This window comes from Bombina bombina, chromosome 7 (assembly GCF_027579735.1).
Source record: "Bombina bombina isolate aBomBom1 chromosome 7, aBomBom1.pri, whole genome shotgun sequence".
Taxonomy (NCBI): domain Eukaryota; kingdom Metazoa; phylum Chordata; class Amphibia; order Anura; family Bombinatoridae; genus Bombina; species Bombina bombina.
The window spans coordinates 509,058,518-509,082,007 of NC_069505.1; the positions used below are offsets into that span (position 1 = coordinate 509,058,518).

The window sequence follows — 23,490 nt, forward strand, 5'->3', positions numbered from 1 at the left end:
TGGAAGTGCTGATCCAGTAATGCAAACCTTAGGAACTGGAAGTGGTCCTTGAGGATTGGTACATGAAGAGAGAATCCTTCAGATTTATCGTGGTCATGACCTACCCCTCTCAAACGAGGGGAAGAGTGGACCTTATTGTCTCCATCTTAAACGAGGGGGCATTTAAAAACCTGCTTAAGCACTTTAGGTCCAGAATCAGACGGAAAGTTCCCTCCTTCTTAGGGACCATGAAAGGTTTGAATAGTATCACAAACCTCTCACTGTGATAGGCAACAGGACAATAACTCCTAGAGGACAGATCCCGTACACACCCCAGAAAGGCTTCCCTCCTTTCTGGTCAGGGAGACAGGAGGAATCTGCCCTTGGGTGGCTAAGACTTAAAACATATCTTGTAACCCTGAGCTATGACCTCCAGGACCCATGGATCCTGCACGTCCCTGAACCTAGTGACTGAAAAGAGCGAAATACTGCCCCCTACCAGATCCAGAAGAGCGACATAGTGCCCCCTACCAGATCCAGAAGAGGACCGGGGACCGCCCATTCATGCGACTCGGCAGGTTTCTTGCTCTGCTTGGATTTATTCCAGGACTGAGCTGGGTTCCAAGAGCTCTTGGTTTGCCAAGGTACCACCCTGTCCTCAAACTCTATCCAATTTAGGAATTAAAGGTTCATCAGGCAATTTGGCCTCTGGGACTTCTGAATTTGCCAAAAACTTCCTTAGAAGAAAGCGCAAATTCCTAAACTGAAGTCTGGTTCCTCCGCAGCCGGAGATTTAGAGGCAGCAGACTCCGACCTCAGATAACCCTCAGTTTAGAGGCAGCAGACTCCGTCTCCGGATAACCCTCAGTTAAATCCAATAAATTATCTGATGTACTCTGGGAAGGAGTGCAATATGTAACCTTTCGCTTGCGCTTAGCAGGGTGAGGTAAAGCATTAAATGCCGCAGACACCGCCGTCTGAACTGCGCAGTAATGTTTGGTGAAAAAAGGCCCCCTCCAGATGGAGGATTAGCAATGCTACAGGAAAACTGCATGTGTAGAGATATAAGAATGTAGGGTACGCACCACACTGGACGACAACTCCTCAGAGGTGGACGGCTCCGTGGTATCAAACATGTTGGATATTATCACATTATCAAGGCATATGGAACATAATTGAGAGGGCGGAACTAAGGCCTCCTCACCATATAAAACAGAAATTACTCATTAGGAATAGAGGGAGTGCCCTCTAAAGTAACAGAATCCTCCATCACTAGTGCAATAACTGGAGAACTAGAGAAATAAAACATCTTATTTTATTAAAAAAAAATAGCACCCTTATACCCCAATGGCTGGGGCACTCACCACCTCCTATGACCCAGACAGTACAGAGATTTATGACTCCTTTCTGATAGACACCCGGTCAGGAAAAAAGGGAATGAATCACATAGTGTACAATGTAAGATCGTCCCTGCTATGAGAAAGCGCGCCATGCTTGTAAGCTGCATGGCTCTCAAAGTGTAAGTGAAACCTGTATATTCCATAACAGCCTATGAGCTCATAACATCTCACACATAAAAGCAGCATAATATCAAATAAACATATAAGATTATTCCCCCCTGTTCAATAATCCCCCTAAGGAGATATTAACCCTGTCTTCTTACTTTATCATACATGTATAAAATCTGAAACGATCTTACCAGAATCTACGCCGTGGAACAGGAACACGGCCCTTTAAGTGTGACAGATAGTAGCATCGCTTCTGACATGGACTTGTGTGAAGAAAGCAGGCAGCGAAACTCGACAACGCTGATTGCCTATGGAGCTGTTAATATGAGTCGGGATGGTTTCACAGAAAGACTCTCCCTGTATCTCCGGACTCTAACTTTCATCCATGCTCTCACTGAGAGGCTGATAGGACTACTTAAAACTCCAGTCCCATCTCCATAAGAGACTACTCCGAAATCTTCTAACACTTCTCTGCCAACCTCCTGTGACGAAAAGCAAAGAATTACTGGGGTTATGAGGAAGTGGGGGAGGTATTTAAGCCTTTGGCTGGGGTGTCTTTGCCTCCTCCTGGTGGCCAGGTTCAGTATTTCCCACAAGTAAGGAATGCAGCTGTAGACTCTTCTCATATTAGGATAGAAAGTATATTTCTATAACAGTGTTGGTTATGCAAAACTGGGGAATGGTAAATAAAGGAATTATCTATCTTTTTAAACAATAACATTTTTGGTATTTACTATCCTTTTAAAGCTCTTAGAACACAAGACCTCTTGTGAGTATCTTCTGTTTGGTATATATTTGTGCCTGAAGGTGTGTCAACATTGTGAGCCCTCTTTCCTACAAGATCGTTACTGTCCCTAAAACGAACATGCCGCCATTCCCACCTATAGAAGTTCAGGACAGTCTGAAGGACAGTCTACGGCTGGCAGCATTCTTCCTACAGGGAAGTAATTATACTTTGGATCTAATTTTGTTTTTATAATTATATATTCATGGCTTCAGAACTGTTCCGCAGAGCATTGCTTGGAGAATGCTGCTTTCCTTGAAGCTCTGCTCTTTTTCCTCTTACTACTAGACAGCTTCCTGCATACTTGACTCAGGATGCATAACAACTCTCTCACTGTGTATTACAAGCGTTCCCCTTTCCTACTGTATGCACCACGTTCCCTTCTTATAATGCTGTATACAGGGACAAGAGCTGGGCTCCTATCTTCTGCACTCATTTTAGATAGCATGCACCACTTTTGTGCACCTACAGCAGTTTGAATTTGTTTTTAATAACTGTCGTGAGTACTACCTGTGTATAGTGACTGCCGTATATGAGTACTGCCTGTGTATAGTGATTGCCATATGTGAGTACTGCCTCTGCCTGGGTATAGTGACTGCCGTATGTGTGTACTGCCTCTGTATAGTGACTGCTGTGAGTACTGCCTGTGTATAGTGACTGCCATATGTGAGTACTGCCTCTGCCTGTGTATAGTGACTGCCGTATGTGTGTACTGCCTGTGTATAGTGACTGCCATATGTGAGTACTGCCTCTGCCTGTGTATAGTGACTGCCGTATGTGAGTACTGCCTGTGTATAGTGACTGCCATATGTGAGTACTGCCTCTGCCTGTGTATAGTGACTGCCGTATGTGTGTACTGCCTCTGTATAGTGACTGCTGTGAGTACTACCTGTGTATAGTGACTGCCGTATGTGAGTTCTGCCTGTGTATAGTGACTGCCATATGTGAGTACTGCCTCTGCCTGTGTATAGTGACTGCCGTATGTGAGTACTGCCTCTGTATAGTGACTGCTGTGAGTAATACCTGTGTATAGTGACTGCCGTATGTGAGTACTGCCTCTGTATAGTGAATGCAGAATGTGAGTACTACCTGTGTATAGTGACTGCCGTATGTGAGTACTGCCTCTGCCTGTGTATAGTGACTGCCGTTGGTGAGTACTGCCTCTGTATAGTGACTGCTGTGAGTACTACCTGTGTATAGTGACTGCCGTATGCGAGTACTGCCTGTGTATAGTGACTGCTGTGAGTACTACCTGTGTATAGTGACTGCCGTATGTGAGTACTGCCTGTGTATAGTGACTCCCATATGTGAGTACTGCCTCTGCCTGTGTATAGTGACTGCCGTATGTGTGTACTGCCTGTGTATAGTGACTGCCATATGTGAGTACTGCCTCTGCCTGTGTATAGTGACTGCCGTATGTGAGTACTGCCTGTGTATAGTGACTGCCATATGTGAGTACTGCCTCTGCCTGTGTATAGTGACTGCCGTATGTGTGTACTGCCTCTGTATAGTGACTGCTGTGAGTAATACCTGTGTATAGTGACTGCCGTATGTGAGTTCTGCCTGTGTATAGTGACTGCCATATGTGAGTACTGCCTCTGCCTGTGTATAGTGACTGCCGTATGTGAGTACTGCCTCTGTATAGTGACTGCTGTGAGTAATACCTGTGTATAGTGACTGCCGTATGTGAGTACTGCCTCTGTATAGTGAATGCAGAATGTGAGTACTACCTGTGTATAGTGACTGCCGTATGTGAGTACTGCCTCTGCCTGTGTATAGTGACTGCCGTTGGTGAGTACTGCCTCTGTATAGTGACTGCTGTGAGTACTACCTGTGTATAGTGACTGCCGTATGCGAGTACTGCCTGTGTATAGTGACTGCTGTGAGTACTACCTGTGTATAGTGACTGCCGTATGTGAGTACTGCCTCTACCTGTGTATAGTGACTGCTGTATGTGAGTACTGCCTCTGTATAGTGAATGCAGAATGTGAGTACTACCTGTGTATAGTGAATGCAGAATGTGAGTACTGCCTCTGTATAGTGACTGCTGTGAGTACTACCTGTGTATAGTGACTGCCGTATGTGAGTACTGCCTGTGTATAGTGACTCCCATATGTGAGTACTGCCTCTGCCTGTGTATTGTGACTGCTGTATGTGAGTACTGCCTCTATATAGTGAATGCCGTATTTGAGTACTACCTGTGTATACTAACTGCTTTATGTGAGTACTGCCTCTACCTGTGTATAGTGACTGCTGTATGTGAGTACTGCCTCTGTATAGTGAATGCAGAATGTGAGTACTACCTGTGTATAGTGACTGCCGTATGTTAGTACTGCCTCTGTATAGTGACTGCTGTGAGTACTACCTGTGTATAGTGACTGCCGTATGCGAGTACTGTCTCTACCTCTGTATAGTGACTGCCTTATGAGAGTACTGCCTCTGTATAGTGAATGCAGAATGTGAGTACTACCTGTGTATAGTGACTGCCATATGTGAGTACTGCTTGTGTATAGTGACTGCCATATATGAGTACTGCCTCTGCCTGTGTATAGTGACCTCCGTATGTGAGTACTGCCTCTGTATAGTGACTGCTGTGAGTACTACCTGTGTATAGTGAATGCCGTATGTGAGTACTGCCTCTACCTGTGTATAGTGACTGCCATATGTGAGTACTACCTGTGTATAATGACTGCCGTATGTGAGCACTGCCTATGTATACTGACTGCCGTATGTTAGTACTGCCTGTGTATAGTGACTGCCATATGTGAGTACTAACTCTGCCTATGTATAGTGACTGCTGTATGTGAGCACTGCCTATGTATAGTGACTGCTGTATGTGAGTACTACCTGTGTATAGTGAATGCCATATCTGAGTACTGACTCTACCTGTGTATAGTGACTGCCGTATGTACTAACTGTGCCTAAGTATAGTGACTGCCGTATGTGAGTACTGCCTCTGTATAGTGACTGCTGTATGTGAGTACTGCCTCTGTATAGTGACTGCCATATGTGAGTACTAACTCTGCCTATGTATAGTGACTGCTGTATGTGAGCACTGCCTATGTATAGTGACTGCCATATAGGAGTACTACCTGTGTATAGTGAATGCCATATCTGAGTACTGACTCTACCTGTGTATAGTGACTGCCGTATGTACTAACTGTGCCTAAGTATAGTGACTGCTGTATGTGAGTACTGCCTCTGTATAATGACTGTAATTTATGACTACTACCTCTGCCTGCCTATAGTGAATGCCGCATGTAAGTACTGCCCGTGTATACAGACTGCCATTTTTGAGTACTGCCTGTGTTTAGTGACTGCCATATGTTAGTACTGCCTGTGTATAGTGACTATAGTATGTGAACTCTGCCTCTGTAGAGTGACTGCTGTCTGTGACTACTGTCCTTGCCTGTGTATAGTGACTAATGTATGTAACTACTGTGCCTATGTATAGTGACTGCCCTCTGTGTATAGTGGCTACCATATGTGAGCACTGCCTGTGTATAGTGACTGCTGTCTGCAAGTACTGCCTCTGCCTGTGTATAGTGACTGCTGTCTGCAAGTACTGCCTCTGCCTGTGTATAGTGACTGCTGTCTGCAAGTACTGCCTCTGCCTGTGTATAGTGACTGACTGCTGTCTGCAAGTACTGCCTCTGCCTGTGTATAGTGACTGACTACTGTCTGCAAGTACTGCCTCTGCCTGTGTATAGTGACTGCTGTCTGCAAGTTCTGCCTGTGTATAGTGACTGCTGTCTGCAAGTTCTGCCTGTGTATAGTGACTGCTGTCTGCAAGTACTGCCTCTGCCTGTGTATAGTGACTGCTGTCTGCAAGTACTGCCTCTGCCTGTGTATAGTGACTGCCGTCTGTGAGAAGCTGTTTGTACATACCCACAATACTGATCCCCATAGTTATACGATATAAAATGGCGTCAGTTGCACCTCCCTTCAGGTGAACAGGTAAGTCATTGTCCGCCTGAAATAAAAATCACAATACAAAGATGAACAGACACTGTACAGAGGTTTTCTTTCAATAATATATGGTTTGGTCTGATTTGCAATAATATTATTTATAGATAAGTTGTTTGCCATTTTCAGACATTTGCTGAGCCTACTTTATAGGAAATTTAACACTTTGAGATGGTAATATAAAATGAATATATATATATATATATATATATATATATATATATATATATATAAACCTCTGCAATATACTTTCATAATTTATTTTGTCCCCTTTTCCTGTAATTCCATTCTGAAATTGTGAGCTTTTCAGTTCCTGTTAGAAATGGAAGTGCAGAACACTGTTAAATCCAGCACAGCCATTGGCTGCACACTCTAGTGACCTATTTATAACTGACCCTAATTGGCCACAGCAGAGAAGGTAACCTAAGTAACAACATGGTAGCTCCCATTGTTTTATAAACACTAAAACTTTACACTTATTTTGTCACTATTTTAACAGCTAACAAAACTTTATAAAAACATAATTTATGCTTACCTGATAAATTCCTTTCTTCTGTAGTGTGATCAGTCCACGGGTCATCATTACTTCTGGGATATTACTCCTTCCCAACAGGAAGTGCAAGAGGATTCACCCAGCAGAGCTGCATATAGCTCCTACCCTCTACGTCACTCCCAGTCATTCGACCAAGGACCAACGAGAAAGGAGAAGCCAAGGGTGTAGTGGTGACTGGAGTATAATTTAAAAAATATTTACCTGCCTTAAAAAAACAGGGCGGGCCGTGGACTGATCACACTACAGAAGAAAGGAATTTATCAGGTAAGCATAAATTATGTTTTCTTCTGTTAAGTGTGATCAGTCCACGGGTCATCATTACTTCTGGGATACCAATACCAAAGCAAAAGTACACGGATGACGGGAGGGATAGGCAGGCTCTTTATACAGAAGGAACCACTGCCTGAAGAACCTTTCTCCCCAAAATAGCCTCCGAGGAAGCAAAAGTGTCAAATTTGTAAAATTTGGAAAAAGTATGAAGCGAAGACCAAGTTGCAGCCTTGCAAATCTGTTCAACAGAGGCCTCATTCTTGAAGGCCCAAGTGGAAGCCACAGCTCTAGTAGAATGAGCTGTAATTCTTTCAGGAGGCTGCTGTCCAGCAGTCTCATAAGCTAAACGTATTATGCTACGAAGCCAAAAGGAAAGAGAGGTAGCAGAAGCCTTTTGACCTCTCCTCTGACCAGAGTAAACGACAAACAGAGAAGACGTTTGTCGAAATTCCTTAGTTGCTTGTAAGTAAAATTTTAGGGCACGAACTACGTCCAGATTGTGCAGTAGACGTTCCTTCTTCGAAGAAGGATTTGGACACAAAGAAGGAACAACAATCTCTTGATTGATATTCCTGTTAGTGACTACCTTAGGTAAGAACCCAGGTTTAGTACGCAGAACTACCTTATCCGAATGAAAAATCAAATAAGGAGAATCACAATGTAAGGCTGATAACTCAGAGACTCTTCGAGCCGAGGAAATAGCCATTAAAAATAGAACTTTCCAAGATAACAACTTTATATCAATGGAATGAAGGGGTTCAAACGGAACGCCCTGTAAAACGTTAAGAACAAGGTTTAAGCTCCATGGCGGAGCAACAGTTTTAAACACAGGCTTAATCCTGGCCAAAGCCTGACAAAAAGCCTGAACGTCTGGAACTTCTGACAGACGTTTGTGTAACAGAATGGACAGAGCTGAGATCTGTCCCTTTAATGAACTAGCAGATAAACCCTTTTCTAAACCTTCTTGTAGAAAAGACAATATCCTAGGAATCCTAACCTTACTGCAAGAGTAACCTTTGGATTCACACCAATATAGGTATTTACACCATATCTTATGGTAAATCCTTCTGGTAACAGGCTTCCTAGCCTGTATTAAGGTATCAATAACTGACTCAGAAAACCCACGTCTTGATAAAATCAAGCGTTCAATTTCCAAGCAGTCAGCTTCAGAGAAGTTAGGTTTTGATGTTTGAAAGGACCCTGAATCAGGAGATCCTGTTTCAGAGGTAGAGACCAAGGTGGACAGGATGACATGTCCACCAGGTCTGCATACCAAGTCCTGCGTGGCCATGCAGGTGCTATTAGAATCACTGATGCTCTCTCCTGTTTGATTCTGGCAATCAATCGAGGAAGCATCGGGAAGGGTGGAAACACGTAAGCCATCCTGAAGTCCCAAGGTGCTGTCAGGGCATCTATCAGGACTGCTCCTGGATCCCTGGATCTGGACCCGTAACGAGGAAGCTTGGCGTTCTGTCGAGACGCCATGAGATCTATCTCTGGTTTGCCCCAACGTTGAAGTATTTGGGCAAAGACCTCCGGATGAAGCTCCCACTCCCCCGGATGAAAAGTCTGACGACTTAAGAAATCCGCCTCCCAGTTCTCCACTCCCGGAATGTGGATTGCTGACAGGTGGCAAGAGTGAGACTCTGCCCAGCGAATTATCTTTGATACTTCCATCATTGCTAGGGAGCTTCTTGTCCCTCCCTGATGGTTGATGTAAGCTACCGTCGTGATGTTGTCCGACTGAAACCTGATGAACCCCCGAGTTGTCAACTGGGGCCAAGCCAGGAGGGCATTGAGAACTGCTCTCAATTCCAGAATGTTTATTGGCAGGAGACTCTCCTCCTGACTCCATTGTCCCTGAGCTTTCAGAGAATTCCAGACGGCACCCGAACCTAGAAGGCTGGCGTCTGTTGTTACAATTGTCCAGTCTGGTCTGCTGAATGGCATCCCCCTGGACAGATGTGGCCGAGAAAGCCACCATAGAAGAGAATTTCTGGTCTCTTGATCCAGATTCAGAGAAGGGGACAAATCTGAGTAATCCCCATTCCACTGACTTAGCATGCACAGTTGCAGTGGTCTGAGGTGTAAGCGAGCAAAGGGAACTATGTCCATTGCCGCTACCATTAAGCCGATTACCTCCATGCATTGAGCCACTGACGGGTGTTAAATGGAATGAAGGGTGCGGCAAGCACTTTGAAGTCTTGTTAACCTGTCCTCTGTCAGGTAAATCTTCATTTCTACAGAATCTATAAGAGTCCCCAGGAAGGGAACTCTTGTGAGTGGAACGAGTGAACTTTTCTTTTCGTTCACCTTCCATCCATGTGACCTTAGAAAAGCCAGTACTAACTCTGTATGAGACTTGGCAGTTTGAAAGCTTGAAGCTTGTATCAGAATGTCGTCTAGGTACGGAGCTACCGAGATTCCCCGCGGTCTTAGTACAGCCAGAAGAGCACCCAGAACCTTTGTGAAGATTCTTGGAGCTGTAGCCAATCCGAATGGAAGAGCTACAAACTGGTAATGCCTGTCTAGGAAGGCAAACCTTAGATACCGGTAATGATCTTTGTGAATCGGTATGTGAAGGTAAGCATCCTTTAAATCCACTGTGGTCATGTACTGACCCTTTTGGATCATGGGTAAAATTGTCCGAATAGTCTCCATTTTGAACGATGGAACTCTTAGGAATTTGTTTAGGATCTTTAAATCCAGGATTGGTCTGAAAGTTCCCTCTTTTTTGGGAACCACAAACAGATTTCAGTAAAACCCTTGTCCCTGTTCCGACCGTGGAACTGGATGGATTACTCCCATTAACAAAAGTTCCTGTACGCAGCGTAGAAACGCCTCTTTCTTTGTTTGGTTTGTTGACAACCTTGACAGATGAAATCTCTCTCTTGGAGGAGAGAATTTGAAGTCCAGAAGGTATCCCTGAGATATTATCTCTAGCGCCCAGGGGTCCTGGACATCTCTTGCCCAAGCCTGAGCGAAGAGAGAAAGTCTGCCCCCCACTAGATCCGATCCCGGATCGGGGGCCCTCAATTCATGCTGTTTTAGGGGCAGCAGCAGGTTTCCTGGCCTGCTTGCCCTTGTTCCAAGACTGGTTAGGTCTCCAGCTTTGTCTGTAGCGAGCAACAGATCCTTCTTGTTTTGGGGCAGTGGAAGTTGATGCTGCTCCTGCTTTGAAATTCCGAAAGGAACGAAAATTAGACTGTCTAGCCTTAGGTTTGGCTCTGTCTTGAGGCAGGGCGTGGCCCTTACCTCCTGTAATGTCAGCGATAATTTCTTTCAAACCGGGCCCAAATAAGGTCTGCCCTTTGAAAGGTATATTAAGTAATTTGGACTTAGAAGTTACATCAGCTGACCAGGATTTTAGCCACAGTGCTCTGCGCGCCTGAATGGCGAATCCGGAATTCTTAGCCGTAAGTTTAGTTAAATGTACTACGGCTTCCGAAATGAATGAATTAGCTAGCTTAAGGATTCTAAGCCTGTCCGTAATGTCGTCCAGAGTAGCTGAACTAAGGTTGTCTTCCAGAGACTCAATCCAGAATGCCGCTGCAGCCGTGACCGGCGCAATGCATGCAAGGGGTTGCAATATAAAACCTTGTTGAACAAACATTTTCTTAAGGTAACCCTCTAACTTTTTATCCATTGGATCTGAAAAGGCACAGCTATCCTCCACCGGGATAGTGGTACGCTTAGCTAAAGTAGAAACTGCTCCCTCCACCTTAGGGACTGTTTGCCATAAGTCCCGTGTGGTGGTGTCTATTGGAAACATCTTTCTAAATATCGGAGGGGGTGAGAACGGCACACCGGGTCTATCCCACTCCTTAGTAATAATTTCAGTTAGTCTCTTAGGTATAGGAAAAACGTCAGTACTTGTTGGTACAGCAAAATATTTATCCAACCTACACATTTTCTCTGGTATTGCAACTGTGTTACAATCATTCAGAGCCGCTAACACCTCCCCTAGTAATACACAGAGGTTTTCCAGCTTAAATTTAAAATTTGAAATATCTGAATCCAATCTGTTTGGATCAGAACCGTCAGCCGCAGAATGAAGCTCTCCGTCCTCATGTTCTGCAAGTTGTGACGCAGTATCTGACATGGCCCTAGCATTATCAGCGCACTCTGTTCTCACCCCAGAGTGATCACGCTTGCCTCTTAGCTCTGGTAATTTAGCCAAAACCTCAGTCATAACAGTAGCCATATCTTGTAATGTTATTTGTAATGGCCGCCCAGATGTACTGGGCGCCACAATATTGCGCACCTCCCGAGCGGGAGATGCAGGTACTGTCACGTGAGGCGAGTTAGTCGGCATAACTCTCCCCTCGTTGTTTGGTGAAATTTGTTCAATTTGTACAGATTGACTTTTATTTAAAGTAGCATCAATACAGTTAGTACATAAATTTCTATTGGGCTCCACTTTGGCGTTAGCACAAATAGTACAGGTCTCATCCTCTGAATCAGACATGTTTAACACACTAGCAACTAAACTTGCAACTTGGAAATATTATTCAAGTAAAATACAATGAAAAACGTACTGTGCCTAAGAAGCACAGAAAGATATATGACAGTTGAAATCAATAAACTGAAAAGGTTACAGCATCAAACTTTGTGAAAACAAAACACAATTTTAGCAAAGGCTTGTTCCCATTAGCAAAGAATAACTAACCCTGATGGCATAAAAAAGTTAAAGAATAAACGTTTTTTTTTTTTTTTTATCACAGTCAACTACAATCTCACAGCTCTGTTGTGAAGATTACTTCCCTCAAACAAGCTTTGAAGACCCCTGAGTTCTGTAAGATGAACCGGAACATGCAGGAAAAAACAATGAGCTTCTGACTGAAATTTTTGATGCGTAGCAAAAGCGCCAAAAAAAGGCCCCTCCCCCTCACACACAACAGTGAGAGAGATCAGTAAACTGTCAGAATTAGATCAAGCAACTTCCAAGTGGAAAAATAGTGCCCAAACATTTTATTCACCCAGTACCTCAGAAAATGAAAACGATTTTACATTCCAGCAAAAACGTTTAACATAAATTAAGAGTTATTAAAAAGCCTGTTGCTTGCAAATAGGCTAAAGTCTTATATACACAGTGTAATTCCAGTGAAGTACCATTCCCCAGAATACTCAAATGTAAAATATACATACATGATATTATATTGGTATGGCAGGATTTTCTCATCAATTCCATTGTCAGAAAATAAAAGCTGCTACATACCTCTTTGCAGATTAATCTGCCCGCTGTCCCCTGATCTGAAGTTTACCTCTCCTCAGATGGCCGAGAAACAGCAATATGATCTTAACTACTCCGGCTAAAATCATAGAAAAACTCTGGTAGATTCTTCTTCAAACTCTACCAGAGAAGGAATAACACACTCCGGTGCTATTAAAAATAACAAACTTTTGATTGAAGAAATAAAACTAAATAAAATCACCATAGTCCTCTCACACATCCTATCTAGTCGTTGGGTGCAAGAGAATGACTGGGAGTGACGTAGAGGGGAGGAGCTATATGCAGCTCTGCTGGGTGAATCCTCTTGCACTTCCTGTTGGGGAGGAGTAATATCCCAGAAGTAATGATGACCCGTGGACTGATCACACTTAACAGAAGAAATACATCTATGTTTTATTCTCAGACTAATCATTTCTTTGAATGCATCATTCTACCTAGCATTTGTTTAGTGTTCAATGTCCCTTTAAATGGACAGTAATACCTTGAGACTTTTATATAATATGTTTAATTATGCAATATACCTTCACTATACATTTTGTCTTTTCATGTAATTAAGCTCTGAAAATTGTGGATTTTCTAATTCTCAGAATAGGAAATGAACACTGCAGATTTTTCAAGGCTAGCCCTGCTACATGTTTCCCTTATTGGAAGAAGATAACAGCGGCAAAACAATGCACTTTATTGTGACTGTCCTTATCTTCTGCAGAGGTAAGCCCAGATTGGCGCCTCCAGATAAGGCAAGTGGTGGGTGGGTGGGTGAATGATCGGCCGCCGGTGATGAGTATAGACCATCACTCACTGTGGCTGATGAGGACTTTGGGCAAACAGACGTGGCTGAAAGTATTGGTACCATTGCAGTTTATGAGAGAAACTCAAAAAAGGAATCTTGCAAGAAAAGGGATAGGCCTGTCTGACTCTAAATATATATCTTGAAAAACCCACTGGTTTAGATTATCAACATAAGGTGGTGGATTAATATAGGAGAGCAATGCTCTGTGTCAGGGAGTAAATGGGACCCCAAATACCCAATTAGAAGTTAGAATGAAGTTAAAATTGTCTCAGAAAACCATTCATACTACACAAATCTTTATTGGGAGACAAAAAGTAAAGTCCAGCAGGACTCAGACAAACATTCACACATACACTGATTAAAAATAGCTCAAGCTCGTGTCTTAATTTAGAAGAATTCAATATGTAGCGTGGGAAACGGAAATATTATTTTTGCAGTAATCTCTGCAAATTGGGTTCTTAAGGATATCTAATATAAGCAAATGCTATAAGATTCCTAAGATATATTAATAATATGCAGATTAACTGTTGCACAGTAAATAATGGACCCTTGGATGGTGTGTGCAGAGAGTAATAGCTAGGGTATGTATATATAACTTATTCAGTTTTAGCACTCAGGGTATCATAAAGTTCAATAGTATGTGCACTGATAGTGAGCACAAGGTAGCACTCGATATCACAGGAATAATTTAATTATATTGCAATATAACTGAGAGCTGGAGTTCAGCAGATATTATTACAGTATTTTTTAGCATTAAGCCACAGACAACAACAGGCGCTAACGTCGACGCAAGTGAGCAAAACAAGAAACAACAAAAGGAAAAATACAGGACCTCAGAGACAGTCAGAGAGAAAGAGAGAGATGAGTCCATTTACAAAAATCAGGACCAACTCATGAGAATTATAAATCTAAGTGATCATGTTCTTAATACTAACCATGAACTAGTCCTATCTAAAGGCTTGACCTTCTGTCCCACTAACAAACTGAACAAGTTTGAAATAATTAAAGACGTACACCTATTCACACGTAAACTCTTATTAAAAAAGATGTACTCTCATAAGGAAGATCTCTGTCAAATGAAGATCTGAACTCTTTGAGAGATTTGGAGGATCTTTTGAGTGAATCTGAAACGGTTACACAATCAGATATACAATCAGATATTGACATCCAATCAACCTCTTGGAAAAAGGATTTAAAACCTAAATCCACTTATATGCCCCCCACTACAATCTCTCCACAAATAAATGTATTTTCACAAATAGTATGTAATAAAATTGAACAATTACCTATCTACAATGTGAATAATAATCTAACTCACTCTGAAATAAGCGCTCTGAACGACATAAAAACTTGGAATGATGTAATCATTAAGCCCTCTGACAAGGGCGGAAATATTGTTTTATGGTCCAAAACTGACTATGTCGAAGAAGCAATGAGACAATTATCAAATCAAGATTGTTATAGAAAATTATTTTCGAATCCCCAAACAGAGTATATGAATCTGTATAACAAATTGATCGTAAAAACGTGGAAAGATGGAATCATTACAAAAACTGAAAAAGAATTTCTAATACAGAAAAACCCCACTCTTGCAACCATATACTTCCTACCAAAAGTTCACAAAAATCTGACCAAACCTCCCGGTAGACCAATTGTATCCGGTAACAATAATCTAACAGAGTCTGCGAGCAAATATGTAGATCAGAGGTTGAGGGAATACTTAACAACACTACCATCATACGTCCGAGATACGATGGAAGTATTACAAATCTTACAAGATCTCTACCTGGGAAAAGATACCTGGCTCATTACAGCAGATGTGGAATCTTTATACACCAGTATCAGACATGAAGATGGTATACAAGCAGTGAGGTACTTTCTATCCACAAATTCATTGGATAATGAAGAACATAATGAATTTGTCATTTCCCTGTTGCAATTTGTTCTAACTCATAATATCTTTACCTTCAAAGACAGTTTTTTCCTTCAAACACAAGGCACAGCGATGGGCACCTCGTGTGCCCCCACGTATGCCAATCTATTTTTAGGTTTTTGGGAACAAAAAGTAGTCTTCACAGATATCATGGAAAAATTCACCAACCATGTAGTACTCTGGCTTAGGTACATTGATGATGTGCTCTTCTTGTGGGAAGGCACACGTGAAATGTTAGATGAATTTTTATCAATACTTAATGTTAACAATCTCAACATCAAACTAACCTACCAAGCAGAACTACATGAGATTAACTTTCTGGATCTCACAATAACCAAAAATCTAGATGGGACAGTGCAAACTAAGATCTTTAGGAAGGAAACGTCAACAAATTCATTACTGCATGAATCGAGTGCTCACCCCAATAGTACATTAAGAGCGATACCTTACGGGGAATTCCTTCGACTCAGACGCAATTGTTCAGATACCACAATCTTTGAAAATGAGAGTAAGGACTTAATAACAAGATTAGTCCAGAGGGGATACAGTAAGAGGTCTGTTAAGAAGGCTAAATTTAAAGCCCTAAAAACAGAAAGATCTGAATTACTTCATCCAAAAAAGAAAGATACCTCCAAAGCTATTCCTAGGTTAATTACCACTTATAATCCACAAATGCAGCATGTAATTAAAATATTCAATGATAATTGGTTCATCCTAGAGAATGACCCAGATCTCCAAGATATAATAGGAGACAGAGTTAAAATTGGATACAAGAGACCCAGAAACTTGAAGGACCAATTGGTCAAGAGTCATTATGTGCACAATCCAAGAAAAAAAGACACCGACCCAGGCATGTATCCTTGCTGTACCTGTACAGCATGTCCTTTTGTCAAAAAGATAAAAGAGATCAAAGATAAATATGGCACGGTCCATAAACTTTACCAACACTTTACATGTAGGACTTCTGGTGTAATCTATATTATCTTTTGCGAATGTGACAAAGCCTATGTAGGAATGACTACTAGAGAGGCATGAGTAAGAATATTGGAACACAAGAATAATATCAAAAATGCTGAAAATGATCTCCAAAATGGTAAAAAGATCACTAGTGTCGCTAAACATTTTCTAATTAAACATAGAAGCCAATACAACCATATGAAATTTGCAGTATTACAGAAAATATCACTGGGCATAAGAGGTGGCAATGTTGAGAATGCACTACTGAAGGCAGAGTGCAGATGGATACATTTGCTCAATACTGTACACCCAGCTGGATTAAACGAGCATAATAACTACAACGTTTTCCTACAAACTTAATAAAGTTACTACTGGTACGGGTTAACATATATATCGGTTACCCTTTTAAAACTGCCTCTAGATGGAACGTTACAATTAAGTGTTTGAATAACTTCAGATAATTAAAAAAGCACATATATTAGCAAACATCTTTGCTATCTTACTATTATTATATAACTTTATTATTTCACTATTCGATCATACTAATTTAATGGTATGTCTCCCCATTACCACTTTGTCTGGTACTTACGTTAATTATCACGTTAGATAATTCAAGAACACATTTTATATTTTTAATAAAAATCTTTTTCAATCGATCTAGTCCTACTTTTCTTTTTTCACGTTTTAATTACACCGCACTTCTCTTAACGCTATGTTGTTGTTTCACATATGTATTTTAGCACATTCTTCTAACATATTATTTTTTCTTCCATCTCGTAGATGGTTTAAGTTAATTTTGCAACCATAATATGTCTACAATAAGAAAATATTGTAATGCTCAATATGCTGCAAAATATATTGACAAGCACACATAGAAAATGCAGTACTGCCAGTTCTGATACCCAAGCAGTTTAACTCAGCATCCCTTCTTGTTCGTGTGATAACCTGTATATTATAGATCAAGGCTTGTGTCACACCAATTCTACCTGACAACAGATGATGCTCGCAAAGATAATATGATTGGATCATCCATGGGTGTGCCTCATCTATACTGACCAATAATAGCCGACAATCTGATATTCGGTGAGCCAATCAATGGTCCTGCCCGGGTCTTTCAAATAAATATAACATGACAAGTCCGGCCGGCGCGTACCCCTCTGAAGAAGCGTTATGTGAAACGCGCGTCAGGGGCATTACTCACGAGGTCATAGTACCTCACTGTTTTTAGCCGCTCGCTCGCTAGTATATTTTCTACAATTATAGAATACATGAGTGTGTGAAATTTGAGCAGATTAACAATAATACAGTCTCCGATATAGTAGAGACCTTTGCAGATGGTGATATGAATGTTGAAGTGTTATTAGCTAGAAGTAATATTAATGATAGCCTCCGCTATAGAAGAGGCTTTCTTTAGCCAGGGGTTATGAGAGTTTCTTACTTTGTTAATTTGTACAACGGATAACTCACAATATCTTAAACTACATGTGTTTAGCAAACAAGGTGGCAACTAGATATTAGTGCAAGGCCTAAACCATATGTGTTTGGCAAGCAAAGTGGCAACTAGATATTAGTGCCAGGCTCACTTTAATATAACAACTACAACAATTGGTTAACAAAAAATCAACGGTACTGACATACAGGTTATAATATTTGATGTATATCATCTTAAAATATTTTTGTACATATGGAATAATACCTCGGCATTACCCAAGCTATATCACAATAGTGCAGCCTAGCATATAACTTTTTGTAACTGGGAGATATTAGGTATCATTTCACTTTTCCGGTTGTGCTAATATGTATCAAACATACAATTACATTTATTAGTAAACACACATATACCGGTCATACTATTTAGAATACCGGGTCACACAACACCACAGTGGTCAGACCTGGACTGTTGAACCTAAGCTCTCAGTCATATCGCAATATATTTAATTTACCCTGGTTATACCGGGTGTTACTTTGTGTCTACTATTAGTACACATATCACTTACAATTTCTCTGAGCAATACTGCTGAACTCCAGCTCTCAGTTATATTGCAATATAATTAAATTATTCCTGTGATATCGAGTGCTACCTTGTGCTCACTATCAGTGCAAATACTATTGAACTTTATGATACCCTGAGTGCTAAAACTGAATAAGTTATATATACATACCCTAGCTATTACGCTCTGCACACACCATCCAAGGGTCCATTATTTACTGTGCAACAGTTAATCTGCATATTATTTTTTTTTATTTAATATTTTTATTGAGGATATAACATACAAATTTCCAAAAAAAAAAGTGCAATACAGATCAATGTCATATATAGCAATTCACATATACATTGTTTTTGCAATCCAATAAATACAGTGGTTTCAACTAAGCACGTATAAACAGTGGAATCCTCATTTTTAGTTTTCAATAAACACAAGGCATGTGATTAAAATAATTTTCAAAAGTATTTGCACAGAAAATGATTTACTTCTCAGACTGTATACCACCAGGGTATTAAATGAGGCCACTTTTGGACCTCTCAGTAAAATGGGTTTTAGAGAAGTGTAGAGGGTAGTGCTGATCAAATGGTAACTACTTTTGGGTCCCAGATGGTAAACCTAATTTTACCTTGTTTTCTGACAGAGATATATGTAACTCAAAAAGACATACAAGAGTCAGTAAACAGTCTAACTCATAGCATACTGACAGAAGTGCAATATATAATAACGCTCTGGGATAATAAATGAAGAATATATGGAGGAACGGTGGAAGTCTGAATAAGTACTATCGGAGCTAATACAAAGATATCTTAAGGCAGGATGTAGCATTTATGTTAAGTAGCCTGAGGGATGTAAACAACTTTATGGAGATGTGTTCTATAAAGTCTACCAAGCTTTTCAACACCCTACTCATATTAAAGAAATACTGCTATCTGGAGGTCCCCAAATAAAAATAAGAAATTAGCATTCCCTCTTGGGAGGGTGAGTTTCAGGGAAAAAATGATACTTATAGGGCTCTTAACAGTATACCAAATACACATGAGGCTGTAACTTGCATACTGGAACAGGCTTAGCAGTCAGACAACAAAACCCCTTAACAGCTATGATATAAAACAGGTCCCGTTACTATCACCTAAATAGCCTCCTATAGACACATTTCTATTATTGCAATATATAAAGATGAATAAATGGGTTGTATGCGAAGCAGTGGCCATTAAGCAACACTGGCAGCTATATGGTTGCAGCATATCTGGTTAAAGAGCGTATATTACAGTATTCTCCATATACTGGAGCCAATTGATGGGGGTTTTAATAAACCTTGTCGGTTAGCTTATGGGAGGATGGGATTAGCAGGCACATGCATGTCATAAGTAACAAAGAATTAGTGCCATAAGACATACTTGCCACATGATGACTATTAAAGGGGACCCCGTCCACTCCTCTACAATACTATGGTGTATATTAGTAGACAACCAGGTGTCAGATAAATAAGGTATTAATTAGCGTCACAATTGGAGGTAAGGACATTACCGATGTAGACTTCATGAACGGACCTTACAATACTCCAGTACACATCGCTTAGGGGCTACACATATATGCAATTTGCGAAATGTCCCAAACTTAAACAAAAGAGATACATAACAAGTAAAAAAATAAAAGAAAACCTATCCGTTAATTATCGGATCGTCATCCAGCGGCTGCTGCAAAGTGGTGAGCCAGGGAACAGTGTGGGGAACTCCAGTATGCACAAAGTTCATCACGTTGGTGAAGGAGAGTGCAGACATCACCCCACGCCAGTCTTTCTCAGCGACCAGCACAAACCTATCATTCCCCGACATAACCAGGGATCAGGACAGCTGTCTCTGAAAACACCTGTCATTGTAAGTCCAGGCACGGGGCATATTATGGTGGCGGCCTTAGTCTCAGCAGTCTCAGAGGCATTGTGGTCGAGGCTGCTCTCAATGGCATAGCGGTAAGGATCTTTAGGTTCCGTGGCTTCCTCTATCGCTGGGTAGGAGGTGGCACAATTACCCCAAGGTTTCTTAGGAGCTCCGGCTGTCTCTCTGGCAGTTGAGTACTTGGGGTCCTGTTGAATGTCGATGTCTTTAGCGCAATTTTCTGTAGCGGACAATAAACCAGTAGGTAGCCATTCCTTTTTATGGTCCCCCATAGTTGTGCTAGTAACCGATGCGGCACAGCCCAGGATTGACTTTGTCTCCTTCTCTGCGGCTGAATCAGGGTCAGTAGGGTCTATTCCCAGTGAGGATCTTTGCGGAAGAGGGTCTGAAAGCAAACTAGTTATCTCTTCCTCCGTACCCCTTGTCTGCGCCGCACCAGCAGGTATGGCGTATGAGATCTCGTGGGTGACCGATTTTATAGGTTTGAATAGGTCATCTTCCAGTTTGGTAAGATGCTGTAGCAATAGATTCTCTAGTACTTGAAGAATTTCCATCTCCATTTTTACTGTAGAGATTAGCAGTGTCCAAAACTTGGTTCAGAACTGCGCACTCAAGGCACAGCTAGTTGTGGGGACGGGCTGAGGCTTCTATTATAGGGGAAGGCCTCAAAGTAAAAAGTCCGGTACTGAGGGCAGGGAAGCCCAGTCACCTTCCAAAACCCTATTTCTGGAAAGCAGACCTCTTCAGGCAAGCCTCTCCATTATTTTGAGCAGGGTATTGATAAAAGTGTAGCTTTAAATTGAAGATCAATGGAGGAAGCTTGAGGAGCTGAAGCTCAGTGCGACCTGCAAGATGGCCGCCGCCCGGGTGTCCCCCCTAATCTGCATATTATTAATATATCTTAGGAATCTTATAGCATTTGCTTATATTAGATATCCTTAAGAACCCAATTTGCAGAGATTACTGCAAAAATAATATTTCCGTTTCCCACGCTACATATTGAATTCTTCTAAATTAAGACACGAGCTTGAGCTATTTTTAATCAGTGTATGTGTGAATGTTTGTCTGAGTCCTGCTGGACTTTACTTTTTGTCTCCCAATAAAGATTTGTGTAGTATGAATGGTTTTCTGAGACAATTTTAACTTCATTCTAACTTCTAATTGGGTATTTGGGGTCCCATTTACTCCCTGACACAGAGCATTGCTCTCCTATATTAATCCACCACCTTATGTTGATAATCTAAACCAGTGGGTTTTTCAAGATATATATTTAGAGTCAGACAGGCCTATCCCTTTTCTTGCAAGATTCCTTTCTGTCTTTGCAATTAATGGTACATCCATATGTATCCCTCCTGCCTCTCTCTGAAATTATAGGGCTAATACATTTATTATTCTTTATTATTTTTTTCCCTATAATTTCTTATCTACTCTTAAACCCACTAGCCCTCAGCCCCCCGTTTTTCTAAGAAACTCAAAAAAGCCTGACTGGAGTTCACTTCATGTTGATGAACCACAGTGCTTCTGGGGGAATATCCTTTGGACAGACAAAACAAAAGTAGAGCTTCTTGGCAGATCAAAACAAGGAAGAAAAAAGCTTTTAAAGAAAAGAACACTATCCCTACCGTAAAATTTGGAGGAGGCTCAGTGATGTTTTAGGGTTGCTTTGCTGCCTCTGGCACCAGGTGCCTAGAATTTGTCAGGGACAGAATGGAAAATATGGATATGAAGACTGGCCCCAGCCTCCTTGGCCTTGCGTCCACCCCCGGCCCTGCCTTTAACCCGCCCTACCTTGCCTAGGGCAACAATTCTGCTGCCACAGCACCCCACACCCTCATCAGGAGCGGAGCAGCCTTGAAGAAATGCACTACGCATGCAGACAAGGCTCGCTCTGTGACCTCCCTAACCAAGGATGTGGCCCATCCTGGCGGGACAATGCGCCACTGGAATCTTTGCTGGGTACAATTAAATCAGAAGACTATCCAGACATTCTGTAGCGAAACGTACTGCCCAGTGTCAGAAAGCTGTGTCTCAGTCGCAAGTCATTCGTCCTGCAGCCGGATAATGACACAAAATATATCCCAAAAATCACCCAAGAATGGATGAGAAGAAAACATTGAACCATTCCGAAGTTGCCTTCTATAAGTCCAGATCTGACTCCCATCGAACATCTGTGGAAAGAGCTGAAACTCGCAGTTGGGAAAATGCACCCATCAAACCTGAAAGAACTGGAAGAACTGGAGCAGTTTGCTCAAGAAAAGTGGCCCAAAATCCCAGTCGAAAAGTTTAGAAATCTTATTGCAGTTATTGTGCTATAAAATATTAGGTTGAGTACCAATATTTTTTTACGGCCAATTCTCATTAGTTATACGGTTTAAAGAAATATGTGAAGAAAAAAATAAAGAATGGTGGATACCAAATAATTTTTTAAATTTTTACTTAGTTTAGAGAAAATTGTGCGTTTTCCTAAAAAAGTTGAAGGGTACCAATACTTTCAACCATATCTGTATAGATTCCCCAGAGCACCAGCGCCTGAGTTATTGAGACTGTGGCTGGGTAGCCCTAATTGTTACTTTCTCTCCATCTTCTCTCTATGGTTACGGGAGGGAGCTGGACTTTAACTGACGACAGAGAGGATTTTCATGGATTGGACAGTCTAATGCTGAGTAGTCGCAATACAGACAACAGCTATGGACTGAACAGGGAAAGTATTTATCTTTACTATGTCATCATGGTTGATTTATTTCACCCATGTTCCTCACTGCAAATTTTATTCAGTATTCTTTGGTTCTGTATTGTTGCTTGTATCGTTTGGGTAATTAGTTCCACTTCACATAGGTGTGTGTCATACTCTGCAAGGGAGCAGGTTCAGGAGTAAGGAGCTGTTGTGCAGAGGTGTCAGGTTTTGGGGTTATTGTTGTGTTTTGTCTGCGTGAATCTTTCCTTTTAGGCATAATTAAACAGGTACAAGGTTTTAGGAAATAAAGGAGATGGTATTATTTATAGGATAAAGCAATGTAGAGATATGCAATTAGATAAGACAAAGTCTATAGGTTGTAGTATAAGCCAGGAACACAGTTCTTTGTAATAACAGGCAGGAATGTAGAGCTTTGTAATAACAAACAGGATATTTGCATATGCTGTAGACTGGAACTGTGTAATAACACTCAGGAAAGCAGGGCTTGGTAATAACAAGCAGGATACTTGCATATGCTCTAGAACTAGAACTGTGTAGTATCAGGCAGCAAAGCAGGGCTTGTATAACAGACAGGATACTTGCATATGCTGAAGACTGGAACTGTGTAATAACACGCAGGAATGCAGAGCCTTGTAATAACAAGCAGGATATTTGCATATGCTGTAGACTGGAACTGTGTAATAACACCAGGAATGCAGTGCCTTGTAATAACAAAAAGAATAGTTGCATATGCTGTAGAACTGGTACTTTAAGGAAACTTGCATAAACTGCAAACTGGTACTTTGTAGAAACAAACAGGAAACTTGCATAAACTGCAAATTGGAACTTTGTAGAAACAAAGAGGATACTTACATAAACTGCAAATTGGAACTTTGTAGAAACAAACAGGATATTTGCATAGACTGCAATTTGGAACTTTGTAGAAACAAACAGGATATT

At 41.3% G+C, this 23,490-nt stretch overlaps 1 protein-coding gene across 1 annotated transcript in view; it reads right to left on the minus strand.

The window, feature by feature from the left end:
- LOC128666913 (cytochrome c oxidase subunit 7A1, mitochondrial-like) overlaps positions 1 to 23,490 on the minus strand; it is a 43,864-nt gene that overhangs the window by 3,665 nt on the left and 16,709 nt on the right. Inside the window, exon 3 of the mRNA XM_053721728.1 lies at positions 6,160 to 6,244. Coding sequence (XP_053577703.1) covers positions 6,160 to 6,244 — 85 coding nt within the window. The remainder of the gene's footprint in view (positions 1 to 6,159; positions 6,245 to 23,490) is intronic.